This window comes from Salvelinus namaycush, chromosome 37 (genome assembly GCF_016432855.1).
Source record: "Salvelinus namaycush isolate Seneca chromosome 37, SaNama_1.0, whole genome shotgun sequence".
NCBI classification, from domain to species: Eukaryota; Metazoa; Chordata; class Actinopteri; order Salmoniformes; family Salmonidae; genus Salvelinus; species Salvelinus namaycush.
The window spans coordinates 1,069,596-1,084,590 of record NC_052343.1 but is presented as its reverse complement, the minus strand read 5'-3'; the positions used below and the strand labels follow the sequence as shown (position 1 = coordinate 1,084,590).

Genomic DNA, 14,995 nt, shown 5'->3' with positions numbered 1-14,995 from the left:
GGATATTCAAGGTATTTTTTTATCAATCTAGTAATAGGTGGCCTTCTTTGCAAGGCATTGGAAAACAACCATGGTCGAATCTGTTTGAAATTCACTGCTCCATTGAGGGACCTTACAGATAATTGTATGTGCGCGGTACAGAGATGAGGTAGTCATTCAAAAGTCATGTTAAACACTATTATTGCACAGAGTCTAAGCAACTTATGTGACTTTACTCCTGAACTTATTTAGGCTTGCCATAAAGGGGTTGAATACTTATTGACTCAAGACATTTCAGCTTTTATTTTTAATTCATTTGTGAACATTTCAAAAAACATAATTCCAGTTTTACATAATGGGGTACTGTGTGTAGGCCAGTGACAAAAAATCTCAACATCAAAAGGTGGAAAAAGTCCAGGGCTATGAATACTTTCTGAAGGCACTGTATAATGGCATGGCAAAAATGTATGGGAGGATAAGAGAGATTAGTTTCAGAAATGTATTTTTTTTAAATTCAACAAACAGCACAAAACTGCTCGGAGAGAGCGTCGCAGAAGTTTACATTTACATTTTAAGTCATTTAGCAGACGCTCTTATCCAGAGCGACTTACATTTTTAACCTTTTTTTTTATTTAACTAGGCAAGTCAGTTAAGAACAAACTCTTATTTTCGATGACGGCCTAGGAACAGTGGGTTAACTGCCTTGTTCAGGGGCAGAACGACAGATTTGTACCTTGTCAGCTCGGGGATTTGAACTTGCAACCTTTCGGTTACTAGCCCAACGCTCTAACCACTAGGCTACCCTGCCGCCCCAAGTTTACATATACTAAGTTGACTGTGCCTTTAAACAACTTGGAAAATTCCAGAAAATGTCATGGCTTTAGAAGCTTCTGATAGGCTAATTGACATTTGTGTCAAAAGGTGTATGGTAACTTCGAACTTCAACTGTATATATATCTCTTTGTACCCGTTTCATAAACATACACCCACAAACTCTGCCAGGAGACTTGGTAGTCTGTGGTCAGGCCAGGGTATCACACATGCACAAGACCCTTTTCATTATTGGATGTTCCCCAAGCAAGCACATGTGGTTATCATACACTTTCTCATTGTGTGTTCTTCATAAGAGGGAACCCTCCGATTATTTAATTAAAAGTGGCCATGTGCCAGTTTGGGAGCATTGTGGTCTGACCCAATTGGTCAGAGATTCTGTGTGCTCATAGAAAGCCTGGGTGTACAGTAGAAAGTGGAGGCTGGTGGGAGGAGCTATAGGACAACAAGCTCATTGTAACAACTTGAATGGAATAAAAAGAATGCAGTCAAACGTGGTTTCCATACATTTGATGCGTTTCATACCATTCCAGCCATTACAATGAGCCTGTCCTCCTATCGCGCCTCGCACCAGCCTCCACTGAGTAGAATTGTCATGTCAGTGTTGCTACTGCAAAACCTCTCAAACGACAACTGAAGTGGAAAACAATCTGAACGAGACTCCTCTGAGGCAGGGGAAAAAACAGACAGAGTAGAAAGCTAATGACTTTTAATGAACAATGGTACAGTTCCTCCATTTAATCCTCACAGAAATGATCTACAGGCTACAAAACCAAATCAAACAGCCCATAATAGTACAAGCACAGCTTATAGTCATAACAGTTGTAGGAGCGCTGAACATCTTTGATCCAACCGACCTAGTTATAAGGTTTCAAATGTACGAATACACAAATGGTTGACTACCACACAGCGGTCCTCCACAACTACGCACAGTTCATTTAAGTATATTGAAGGAAAAGTAGGCATCAATGGACCTACCCCAATTGCTCTAGTCTATAAAAAGGTACCTAGAACATAATAAAAGGTGTTATGTGGAAGAAAATAACACCCCCTTGTGGCCAACGGCATTACCTTCAGTGTAATGTCACGTTACAGATAGTAGTCTATGATAAACGACCAGTCCAAGGGATATATGGTTTCATGCCACTAGCAGCACAGGCAAAGTTCACTTCAAGGAATTGCCTGCAAGCGGTATCATCTTACACTTCTAGATGTTCTGTGCTTCAAACATGGTGTAAACCGTTACATATAACATTATTAATCTGTACCTTACTTTTCTATGAAAAAACAACATGTGCCATTACAGTAAAAATACATGAGGAAAAAGAGGGAACCAGGCGTCACATTTCAATATCCTTAGCAAGTTAATTGAACAGTTAACATTGTGTCAAAATGTATTAACCAGGCCTCCAAAACACCAGAAACTCAGCAGGCAGTATTGGATCTGTATTTGGATCAGTGCTTAAATTAGAATAATAAAGGACAATCAAAAATGCAAGCTCAAGATGAACTCTTTCCCTAAAGCACATGTTCATTTAGCTTGGACAGTCAAAGTCTAGTACCAGTCAGTTCAAACACAGAAGACATTCACTATCACATTTACACACTCTCTCTTAAACACAGTGAGAAATAAATATACAAAAACAAGTCTGAATTTAAAGCCAACAATCAATCTGAACACTTTGAGCCTAAGTAGAAGAAAAATAACAACAAAAAAAGAGGTCCAACAGATTACGATGTCAGTCATCAGCAACCTTGGGAAACAGCCCACTACAGACAATAGCTCGTCTCATCCAATCAAAATGAGTCAGTCTCAAATGCAGCCAAGGACTAAACATACGTAACAATATCCACAACATAGCCGATCCAAAAGCCAGTAGAGTAGAACGAGGGAGTGGAACTTCAGAGCCCTTTCACACTGGGAGACCTTGGGTGTTTTCACTACAGCTAAGACCAAGAGCATAGGAAGCCAGGTAGACCACAACCTACTTATCCACTAACAAAAGCCCTCTCACACACCCCTATTCTGTCATAAGTGTATGAATGATTTGCATAAGAGGTAATACAACAGAGTACATAAAAGGCAAAGAGGCTGCTTACTTAGTTACTATACTGGAACACCAGCCAAGTGAGTACATATGGCTTGAAGCTTTGTGAAACAAATGTTCTATGAATCAGTGTGTATAAAACGTGTATAAAATCTGTGCTTGTCAGTGTTACCAAGTTTAACTTGCTGCCAGTAGGAGTCCTTTCCTTTGAGGAATAAAACATTCTATGAAATAATGTTTACCAGCTAATTCATCACCAACAGGACAGGTGAAAAAACTGGCTTAAGTCCTGAGTTCAGAAGAAGAAGCAGTACGTTCCATGAAAAAGTTAATGGTTAAAAAAAAAAGCCCTTACAAAAGGTTAATGGCAGTTTAGCCACTAATGAGTTTCAGGGAGCTGTGTGGAAGGGGAATGTTCTCTGAAGCAGTCCTACTGGAGCCACTGAGTCTGCTCAGTGCAGTGGGATGAAGCCCATGTCAGGAGCGTCTCCCAGGATGATGGTATTGTGGGTGAAGGAGGGAGAGGGACTGGCCAGGCGGAAGGCCGGGTTGTTGGAGTGCAGCGAGGGTCTCTTGCTGCTGTTCACAGGGGGACATTCCATGGACGGGGCCTGGCACCCTGAGCACCCTGTGGGGGGATGCCCATTGGCAGAACCAGAGCAGCCCGTGGGGGGAAACCCATTGGCGTACCCAGAACAGCCGTTGAGGAGATGCCCATCAGCAGACCCTGAGCAGCTCGAGGGGGGAGGCCCAGTGGAGGAGGAGGGGGCTGGGGACCTGGACTCTGGTCTGGCTCTCAACTCCTGGCCAGGGGCAGTCTCGGGGGTGCCAAGGGGCCACAGGCCCTGGAGCTCAGGAGAGCGGAACACCCTCTCCAGAAGGTCCTTAGTTCTCTGAGTGCACTGTGTGAAGAAAGGAGGAAGGCAGAGAAGTCAAGAAAAAGGGAAAAGTGAGAAAAGGAAACGTAAGAGAAGGAATAAGACAAAGGGATATGAAGAAGTGAGAGACAGACAGCAATGATATGGCAGAACATGGTTAATGAAGGGAAAAGCACAGGAGCTGAAAACAAGCATTAGTTTGGAGCGGCACAGTGAGATTAACGTAAGAGCAATAACCAGGTTAGGTGCGACAGCATGGCATTGTGGAGAAAGAGTGAGTCGTTGGTGACAATCCTGTTAGCACAGGACAGGGAGGAACAAAGGCGAAAGAGACGATTAGATACAAAGCTTGGGGAAGCTTCCCTTCCCTCCTGATAGGGGAGTGAGGGGATATGTAGGACAGGACAAAGTGTATGGTTCCCCTTGGGTCACCGGGGTTGACAAGATGGGCTCGTTTATACCAGGGAAAGTATCCATTATATGCAACAGCAAGGAAGGCAATACTGTAGTAGTAGGGGGTAGAATGTCATTCGAGAAACATGAGTTACAGTAAGGCTACTTTAGTTTGGCTGCTGTGACATGAAGTTTATCCTGTCCATTGTACACTGCTCAAAAAAATAAAAGGGAACACTTAAACAACACAATGTAACTCCAAGTCAATCACACTTCTGTGAAATCAAACTGTCCACTTAGGAAGCAACACTGATTGACAATACATTTCACATGCTGTTGTGCAAATGGAATAGACAAAAGGTGGAAATTATAGGCAATTAGCAAGACACCCCCAATAAAGGAGTGGTTCTGCAGGTGGTGACCACAGACCACTTCTCAGTTCCTATGCTTCCTGGCTGATGTTTTGGTCACTTTTGAATGCTGGCGGTGCTTTCACTCTAGTGGTAGCATGAGACGGAGTCTACAACCCACACAAGTGGCTCAGGTAGTGCAGCTCATCCAGGATGGCACATCAATGCAAGCTGTGGCAAGAAGGTTTGCTGTGTCTGTCAGCGTAATGTCCAGAGCATGGAGGCGCTACCAGGAGACAGGCCAGTACATCAGGAGATGTGGAGGAGGCCGTAGGAGGGCAACAACCCAGCAGCAGGACCGCTACCTCCGCCTTTGTGCAAGGAGGAGCAGGAGGAGCACTGCCAGTGCCCTGCAAAATGACCTCCAGCAGGCCACAAATGTGCATGTGTCTGCTCAAACGGTCAGAAACAGACTCCATGAGGGTGGTATGAGGGCCCGACGTCCACAGGTGGGGGTTGTGCTTACAGCCCAACACCGTGCAGGACGTTTGGCATTTGCCAGAGAACACCAAGATTGGCAAATTCGCCACTGGCGCCCTGTGCTCTTCACAGATGAAAGCAGGTTCACACTGAGCACATGTGACAGACGTGACAGAGTCTGGAGACGCCGTGGAGAACGTTCTGCTGCCTGCAACATCCTCCAGCATGACCGGTTTGGCGATGGGTCAGTCATGGTGTGGGGTGGCATTTCTTTGGGGGGCCGCACAGCCCTCCATGTGCTTGCCAGAGGTAGCCTGACTGCCATTAGGTACCGAGATGAGATCCTCAGACCCCTTGTGAGACCATATGCTGGTGCGGTTGGCCCTGGGTTCCTCCTAATGCAAGACAATGCTAGACCTCATGTGGCTGGAGTGTGTCAGCAGTTCCTGCAAGAGGAAGGCATTGATGCTATGGACTGGCCCGCCCGTTCCCCAGACCTGAAACCAATTGAGCACATCTGGGACATCATGTCTCGCACCATCCACCAACGCCACGTTGCACCACAGACTGTCCAGGAGTTGGCGGATGCTTTAGTCCAGGTCTGGGAGGAGATCCCTCAGGAGACCATCCGCCACCTCATCAGGAGCATGCCCAGGCGTTGTAGGGAGGTCATACAGGCACGTGGAGGCCACACACACTACTGAGCCTCATTTTGACTTGTTTTAAAGGACATTACATCAAAGTTGGATCAGCCTGTAGTGTGGTTTTCCACTTTAATTTTGAGTGTGACTCCAAATCCAAACCTCCATGGGTTGATAAATTTGATTTCCATTGATAATTTTTGTGTGATTTTGTTGTCAGCACATTCAACTATGTAAAGAAAAAAGTATTTAATAAGAATATTTCATTCATTCAGATCTAGGATGTATTATTTTAGTGTTCCCTTTATTTTTTTGAGCAGTGTATTATGCTTCCAGTGACACCATTCCTAGTGAATAAATACAATCTTATTTACTGTACTTTTGAATAGGTTGTGTTTGTCAGTAAACCATCATGCCATATCCTCATTACACTGGGTTATATGATACTTTCCTCCCCCAATTGCATATGGGTAAGTACATTTCCTTATCAAATTGGATAAGAGACAAACAGATGAATGTTTAGGATTAAGGCTACCGTAACCTCTGACCTCACCACATGTGCTCAGCTGCCCCAGGGCATAAGAGACAATGATTGATAATAGGAATAGCCCAAGTTTGAGAATATGATGCTACAGTTGTTCTAAGCTGTGTGTTCTACATCAAGGCATCAACATGACATCCACATGCCTAGAAAGGGCTGAGAGAAAAATAGGGATTAATGAAGAGGGAGATGAAGGATAAGTTATGGCTCAAATAGTGGCAGAGTGGCATGCAGTTCCAGAGGTAAGGCACATCATGATGCCCCACAACATACTATGGCTCAATTCACAACACCTTTCCACTTGCCCTAGTGAGTCAGTGACACTTGTTCTACTGAGTAATGAATACAATGTACTAACGGAAATTAAAACCCTACAATTGGATGGGTGATAAGCCAGTATCCCAACAGATATTTCTCACAAATTGTGATGTCATTTCACAGTTACTTATGATAGCAGCCACACATGATGAACATGCAAACTGAACAGATAACAGCAAAAATAAACGTGTGGTGATGGGTTGGAGCTTGAGCCCTACTCTTACCATCGACCCTCTACATGAGGAAGTTACCCTTCAGGCTGTGCAGGACAGAGCAAAACCCTGACAATTCTCCTCCTATAGTGGGGTGGGAGGAACACATCACAAAACTGGGAGTTAAAAGTGTTACACACTGTGGAGCACAGAGATTGTCAGTTTAGTTCTGGTATAAAAAGGAGAATCACTCAAATTGTAAAAAGCTACTAAGGGAAAAAAGGCCTCAGGACTGCAGGATAAACTGATGGTAATATGGAGTTACCGAAAGATTAAAAACAGAAAATCATTGAATAAAAACAGGTAAAGATCATTACTAAGCCAAGATGAAGGAAACTTAGAGGCCAACCTTAAAAATAAATATTTAAGATGGGAACACTTTATAATTATGCCTCATATTATAGGATAAAAATATATAATTCAGTGGGTGAAAACACACTTTGGTTATGACATTTCACTTCATTATGTTATAAAATCAATTTTACCAAGACAAATATGATTTTTCATGTTCCGAATTGTTCACTAGAGATTAGAGGGACAATAGATCGCTGTGTACCTGGCCATTAGCGAGTTTGGTAGGCTATTAAAGAGGAATGGTCCAAAATTCCTCCTGACCGTTGTGCAGGTCTGATCCGCAACCACAGAAAACGTTTGGTTGAGGTTATTGCTGCCAAAGGAGGGTCAACCAAGGGTTCACATAATTTATCCACCCTACACTGTGAATGTTTACACGGTGTGTTCAATAAAGACATGAAAACATATAATTGTTTGTGTGTTATTAGATTAAGCAGAATGTGTTTGTCTATTGTTGTGACTTAGAAGATCAAATTTTATGACCAGTTTATGCAGAAATCCAGGTAATTCCAAAGGGTTCAAATATTTTTTCTTGCCACTGTTCCGACAGGTGCATGATAATGGTCCATTCTAAATCAGAACTAATTTCACACGTATTATTTAGTATATTGTTGGGTTCTGAAAATATGAAATATACTTATTCATGTCACTGAGGGAGAGAGGGGAATGTATAATGTTTACAATCTGTCCTATGTTATTGTTAGCCATCAGGGATCCTATGGGAGAAGAGACACAGTCTGGTACTGTGAAGTCAATATGATAGCCGTGAGTTGGGGAGGAGTGAGCAATTTGGGGTCGAAGCCAGGTCAAATGAGGTGAAGAAGAACAGATATCACTAAGGTTCTGTCTAGCAACAGAGATGCATTGGCTGTTCAGATGTGTAGGAGGAAACTCAGTATAGGAGAAAGTGTTCAATATCAGTGCTTGTGTGAATATATATTTTGTCTTATGCAGCTGTATGACCCAATGGGTGAATAAACTTGGTTTAAGCTTTACTAATCGTCTGAGTTATACTAGGTTCATTTAGAACCTAACAATATGTAAAGACAAGATTAAATTAAGAATAGTCTGATGAGTGACAATATTATCACTTGTGAATGATGCCCAGCATGTGCAGTAAGGCAAGAAACAGCAACTTTTTCAAATCGGTCACACACATCATGTAGCATAGCCCATAGGCCTATATGTTTTGATATGGTTTTTAACTAAAGTGGTCGAATAACTCCAAACGTAAACTACAGGCCTAGGACCCCTGGAACACGGTTAAAGAGCACAGTGAAACGTGTTCTTATAAGAGTTATGACCGGCCCCTATTTGAAAGAGGATCCCAGCTTCTTGTGGGGCTATATTTATTGCTCAATTCTTAAAATGAAGCACACAACCAAGCGTACATAGGCGGCACGTGAGTTTGAGGAAGCTAATTTTCACCTTTAAAAAATGCACCTTTATAATAAAGCATTCCATGCATCATCGCATTTGCAGACTTATGTAAGATACATTACAAATAATAGGTTGATGAGTAGATTGCATAGCCATAACATTAAAGTAGCACTGACCCAACAAGGATAAAGAGTGAATATGCACAGTACGCACTCACCAGGGATCGCAACTAAAGTTGCATAAATAACTGTAAATTAAGCATATAGGAGGACCTGTTTCTTTGTTAACTGCTCAACACAGAATAGCCACATAAGCGCACTCCCTCGAAATATCCTTTCAATTATATTCAGTTATGTTCAATTGTATTCTTCATTCTATAAAATAATGCCACAGAATTCTAAGGAAATCGAGTCTGCTAAATGAACTAGTGTAGCCCACAGCCATATAGCATAGCCCAAGTTGAGGACAATTCAGAATATGCCATTCTGTTTTTCTGAAATAGACAGGTCTGAAGAAAATGTAGCCTAAGATAAATAATGGATTTATTGCGCTGGTGTAGGCTATGAATTTATTAGACTTTTTAAAATGTAGATGTTCCATGGGTCTGCATCAGTTGCTTGTAGGCTATGCGTGGAAGCCAGGAGACACTAAAAGTGTTGATGTTAATTAAATGGTCAATTACAGTAAAACTTGCAGTTATTTGCATGACAATCACCAGCTGACAAAATTTCATCACTGCCACAGCACTATTTTAGAGAAGAAAAAAAATTCTCTGGACTCTACTGATTTAGTCCCCCTAATTTTTACTATCCTACAGGGTGAAAACTCCAATACATTTTGAACGAATTATGATAGAGGCATAAGGTTTGGACCATTTGCTATTTTACCAATTGGTCAAAAGATGAGTTTTTGATTGGACACCCCAAATATTGTTTTGGGAGTCCAAACAATATCGCTGCTCCTAAGAGGCGCAGCGGTCTAAGGCACTGCATCTCAGTGCTAGAGGCGTCACTACAGACCCTGGTTCGATTCCAGGCTGTATCACAACCGGCCGTGACTGGGAGTCCCATAGGGAGGCGCACAATTGGCCCAGCATCATCCGGGCTAGGATTTGGCCGGGGTAGGCCATCATTGTAAATAAGAATTTGTTCTTAACTGACTTGCTTAGTAAAATAAAAGGTTAAATAAAATAAATAATCAAGACAAATTAGATGAACATAATGCAACAATATAAAGTGACTTGAATTTTCAAAGACCTGCCTGTAAGTGAATACAATATGACTGGTGATAAAGTACTTAATAAAAAAATAAAAAAACATCTATGTAAACCCAGAGTTCACCCATGTAAACCTAAACTTTCAACCGTTTTCTGAAAGCATCTCTGTTGCAAGAAATTAGCTTCTACAAACCTCAGCCATTTAATTTCCATTGTGGATATCTACACTTATAGCCTGGTCCACACAGGTGCAATAAACACGAGTGTGGAAACCGTTCAACTATACAAACTTGCAACAACAAAAAACATAGGGGTACAGCTAAGAGGTAGTTCCGATTCAGGCAAATACCAATTATTTAAAAATCAGGTAAAAAAAAAAAAAAAACACTAAAAGCAAGACGTAATGTTCATGGATGCAGTGTCCTATCCCTAATGTACATTATAAGAATAGAATGTGCACCATCCTCCCTCTTATGACACAATATGTAACATACTATGGTAAGTACATTTGGAGAAGGGGGGGTCTGAAGGGAATATAGTGGGCTCATGCAGGACAGGCACAGAATCTCAAATGCATACTCCTCAAGTCCACTCTCCTGAAGAAGGTGAGAGGACACGAGGAGTATACAATTGAGATTCTCCAAGGGTCAAGGTGAAGACTTTTGAACTACAGCACGGTCAGGACATGTAGCCACTAGATGGTGGCCCTACCATGTTTGTGTCATTCTTGGCCAGGAAAGGGGGCCGCCCCATGTCCACTGCAACAGCAGGTGGAATGTCTTCAGGGGGCAAAAAGCCTCTTCTGTCAATTAGACTGAAAGACATGAGGAAAAGAGAATGTTAGAAAGATACATAGACAATTTCCATACCCAAGAGGACATTTCATTGATTGCAAGTTGTATCCTTGAGGTACTTATTTATTTTTTATTTAACAAGGCAAGTCAGTTAAGAACAAATTATTTTTTACAATGACGGCCTACCCCGGCCAAACCTGGACGACGTTGGGCCGATTGTGCGCTGCCCTATGTGACTCCCAATCACAGCCGGATGTAATACAGCCTGGATTCAAACCAGGGACTGTAGTGATGCCTTTTGCAATGAGATGCAGTGCCTTAGACCGCTGCGCCACGTGGGAGCCCAAAGTTGGGAGCCAAGTTTAACGAAGGGTGAACTGAGATACATTTCATTTGACAGTAGCAACTTTGACTGATGGTTTAGCCATACATACTGACCTGGGGGGCATGGGCCCACACAGCGTTGCACAGAAGTTGGTAAAGATGTTGTCGTAAGTGTAGGGATTCCCAGAGTCCTCTGCACCTCTTTTACTCGACCAGGAGCCTTTTATCTGCACAGGAAAGACAAAGTTAAAAAGCAGTCTGGAGACCAAACAGGATCAAACATTCAAGTACTGTATATTTAGGTGATTAGGATGTGTAGTGCGGCCTTGGTGGTCTAGCAGGAATACCGCTTCCTCCGGCACAATGTCTACTGTGCCTGAATAGGTTGAAATCTGTCCACCTGCCCTTTCACCCAACTACTCTTATCTTCGACGTCTGTCTCTCTCACCATCTGTTCAATAACATTTTAGAAACAATCCTCAAAAAAAAGTATGTGTAGAGTACTAAACAAAATATAAAGTCAGCAAAAAAATAAATGTCCCTTTTTCAGGACCCTGTCTTTCAAAGATAATTTGTAAAAATCCAAATAACTTCACAGACCTTCATTGTAAAGGGTTTAAACACTGTTTCCCATGCTTATTCAATGAACCATAAACAATTAATGAACATGCACCTGTGGAACGGTCGTTAGGACACTAACAGCTTACAGACGGTAGGCAATTAAGGTCACAGTTATGAAAACTTAGGACACCAAAGAGGCCTTTCTACTGACTTTGAAAAACACCAATTGACAGTGAGAGGATGTTTCTTTTTTTGCTGAGTTTATTATAGGTAGCTAATCTTCAGTTACTTGTATAGCCTCTAATTTCTCCAATGCATTAATAAGTTCTGTCCTGAGTAGCAACCTAGCGGTGTAGCAACCAAAAGCCCTGGTCTTCCATAGAAAACCTATGTAAATTACCATCGCCAAAACAGGCCAAACACTTTTTTAGACAGAAGTTTTGGACTTTAAAATGTGTTTAGCATGATCAAGTTCGATCCCCACTGAATTATTTTAAAGTTCGCTACAAATCGAGATATTGTATTAAATAGGGATCCAGTCTGACTACTACATTTGTCGTCACACAGGACCACGTGCTGACAGACCATTCACAGGCCGGCAGGCTATGAGGAGGCTCCGTGTTGACTATCAAGCAGGATGAATACAACTGCGTTGACCATGATCCTTAGCGATTTTTGGTGCCATTCAGCAATATGGGGCGCTTCAAATTCAAATAGTTCTGGCCTCATACGCCATCTGGAGTTTTCTATAGGAATACGTGGATGATGTCAGCGCTATCACTATCTACTATTTTCAAGATCTATGGTTGGTACTTACATCTTCATTTGTTGTGAGGTTGAAGGCCACCAAGTATGTATGGAAACCTGAAAGCCCCAGAATAGACCAAATGGAGAAGAAGCAAATAACTAGTTCAACCACAGTGAGAGGGATTGTCAAGGCTTCAACATACACTAGCAAAGGTTATCAACAATGACTATCAATAACAAGAGCTACATGATCATCAGAAGGCCTTATTGTGTGAATCACAATCAGAATCACAATATTATAGCCATGAAGGCCAAATTACTGGTTTCCCTGAACTGCAATTATACCATATTACTAACTGTTCTGGGTTTAGAAGAAATCACAAAACCCACTATTGTAAACCACATAATGTGTCTAGCCAGCCAGTGTGACAACATTAGGGTGCACACCTACTTCTGAAGTTTTGCCATCTGTCTAAAAGCCACAGGCTTACACCATTGCCAGTGTGTGAAGAATGGACTACAGGGAACTGATCCTATTAGGAATGAGTGAGCTTAGGCCAAAGTCTTAGAACCAGGAACAAAATCCTTGTCAACTTTTATCTCTGGGCTAAGAGCAAGAGCAGCAGTGTGGGCATCTAAGCCACTACAGGGATTGTAATGAGATAGAGAGAATGTTTGGTGTGAAAAGGATATCTGGCAGGATTCTCCTGTAAGGCCAGAACTAAGCCATTCCCTCCTTGGGATCCTGAAAAACAGGAAGGTAAAAAGTCAGCAACCCAATACGAACACTCGACAGTTAATATTGTCACGGAACAGCAGGGAAGGAAACAACATAGTGCATTCGTGTTTGTTTGCGAGTGAGCATACATACGTAGCGTGAGGTGTGTGACGACACAACCGAAGATGAAGGAGGTGTGGAAGGAGAGAGAGACTATGAAGCTGTAGAAGAAGCGGTAGTTGCGCTTGCCCACACAGTTCCCCACCCACGGGCAATGGTGATCGAACCGCTCTGAGGGCAGAACATTAAAAAAAAAATGAGATATGGCATATTTGGACACTTTGAACAACAGTCACTACCCATAGTCCTTACCCACACAGTTGTCACACATGCTGCAGTGTGAGGTCCGAGGAGGGCGGAACATCTTGCAGGTGAAGCAATACTTAAGCTTCACCACCTGCTGGTTAATGAGGATTTCTTTGGTGCGCGGAGGGGGATGGTACGTGGAGGAACCTGAGGTGTCTTGAATCAGGGGAGGGTTAGAGGGAGGGATCGATTCTCTGACATCAATGCAATCATGTTGTTGACATCAACTAGATCACATATGAAACAAAATCTTAACTGAATACACATGCTGCTGAAGGATATTAATCTGTACTATGACCGCCACTGAAACAGTTGACCCCAGACATACCCCAGCTGGTCTAGCTCTTCAGCCATCACCCCAGTCTGTTACACTATATCCTAAGTCTATCTTACCTATCTGCTTCTCAATGTCTGCAGCCTCATCTGGCAGGGTCCTAGGCAGGATTCCAGGGTCTGTAAAGCTGGTCTGCAGTAGGGAGGTGACCACAAACACAAACAACACTCCACCAATCACAGGTATGCAGACGGTCAGGTGAGTCACCAGGAATGGGCAACTGCAAGAGGACAAGAGTGGATATGAGAGCTTGTCTGTCCCTGGCCTTGAGTGGTTGAGACACCCATTCTAATAGGCCTACTGTACAACTCTAAAATCTACATGAGCCAGAGACAAGCTCAATTCAAATAGACAAAATAAACAAACGCAAAAACAGATTTTTAGGTAGGTATGTATGGCCCTGAGCTTCACTGTTAGTTAACTAGTCAGCAACTTTGAATAACCGAGGAAGCCTACTCAACGAAGTAATGTTAACTACCTAGTTAGCTATGCAACTGACGTTAGATGGCTGTCTAGACTGGTAACCTCAAGTTAAACAAAAGCGAAGCAATATTATGATGCATAGCCACTTACTCGAATGCAAAGAAAAGGCCACTTGTGACAATGATAAGGCCGAGTGTCAGAGGCAGGATACCACTTTGTCTGGCCAGAATAATCCGTCCATCGCAATAAAAGCGATTTTTCCCTGGAAATACTTCCCATTTTCTCCGAGACCTCTGCACATTATTTTCGGTACAGGGTTGCGTTGACGAGGGTGTTGAAAGTCCCCGTGGGTCAATTTGCTGGTACTCACAGTTTTTCATAATGTATAAGGGTCCGGTGATCAAATTAAGTTAGCTAGCTACAGTAGCTGTTTACGTTAGCTTACTAACCACCGGGCTGGCTAACGTTAGGTATTTATCTAACGTTAATCGAATGTTTCTGCTAGTTACGAGATCATTAAGCGATCATGCAAGCAAACCAGTTAACGTTAGCTAACTATCACTATTCTTCTAGCAATTTATTTCGCCAAGTATCAAGCTCATTGCAGCCAAAACAGCGACCGCGTTCCCATTCATACTAACGTTAGTTAGCTAGCCATCGACACGCCACCAAAATGTAGCTAGACAGCTTCTGTGTCTCTCACACACACATACATACATACATACATATATATATATATATATAAATAATCGTTCGTTGTATGCGACTGCCAGACTCCACTATTTAGTCCTTTGCTTCACAATTAACGACAAGCTTATATTATTTTCTAACTAGATAAATACTCAACAAGCGGTGTGGCCATCTTTGCCTTCCGCCCCAAAAAACTCAATACTGTGCAACTGCAGCCTGCATTTCGAGGCGTTCCTGCATCTGCCTGCCGAACACATACCCTCACGGTCGTTAATAACATAACTGCGGGAAACCAATACCCGACATACCAACGTGTTCTCATCCCTCGGCGTCCTAACCTGACGAATGGACATAATAAGAATTAATTCCTTTAATTAAAACTTCTTAGCGATAGCCCCCTTTTTTAAAATGTTCGCC

General features: G+C 42.5%; 1 protein-coding gene across 2 annotated transcripts; it reads right to left on the bottom strand.

The window, feature by feature from the left end:
* Window positions 1–1,504: 1,504 nt before the first annotated feature.
* On the bottom strand, window positions 1,505–14,753 carry zdhhc18a (zinc finger DHHC-type palmitoyltransferase 18a). 2 transcript variants are annotated; one of them, XM_038977196.1, is made up of 10 exons: window positions 14,039–14,753; window positions 13,525–13,685; window positions 13,138–13,287; window positions 12,919–13,056; window positions 12,741–12,792; window positions 12,118–12,220; window positions 10,854–10,966; window positions 10,333–10,435; window positions 6,684–6,755; window positions 1,505–3,760 (listed from the first exon to the last, which is right to left on the bottom strand). In XM_038977196.1, the coding sequence occupies exons 1-9, from the start codon at window positions 14,266–14,268 to the stop codon at window positions 6,714–6,716; spliced, it is 1,092 nt and encodes a 363-aa protein (XP_038833124.1). In that variant the 5' UTR covers window positions 14,269–14,753; the 3' UTR covers window positions 1,505–3,760; window positions 6,684–6,713. The 2 variants fall into 2 exon arrangements, with proteins under 2 accessions (XP_038833124.1, XP_038833125.1); XM_038977197.1 differs by lacking the exon at window positions 10,333–10,435.
* Between the last annotated feature and the right edge of the window lie 242 nt (window positions 14,754–14,995).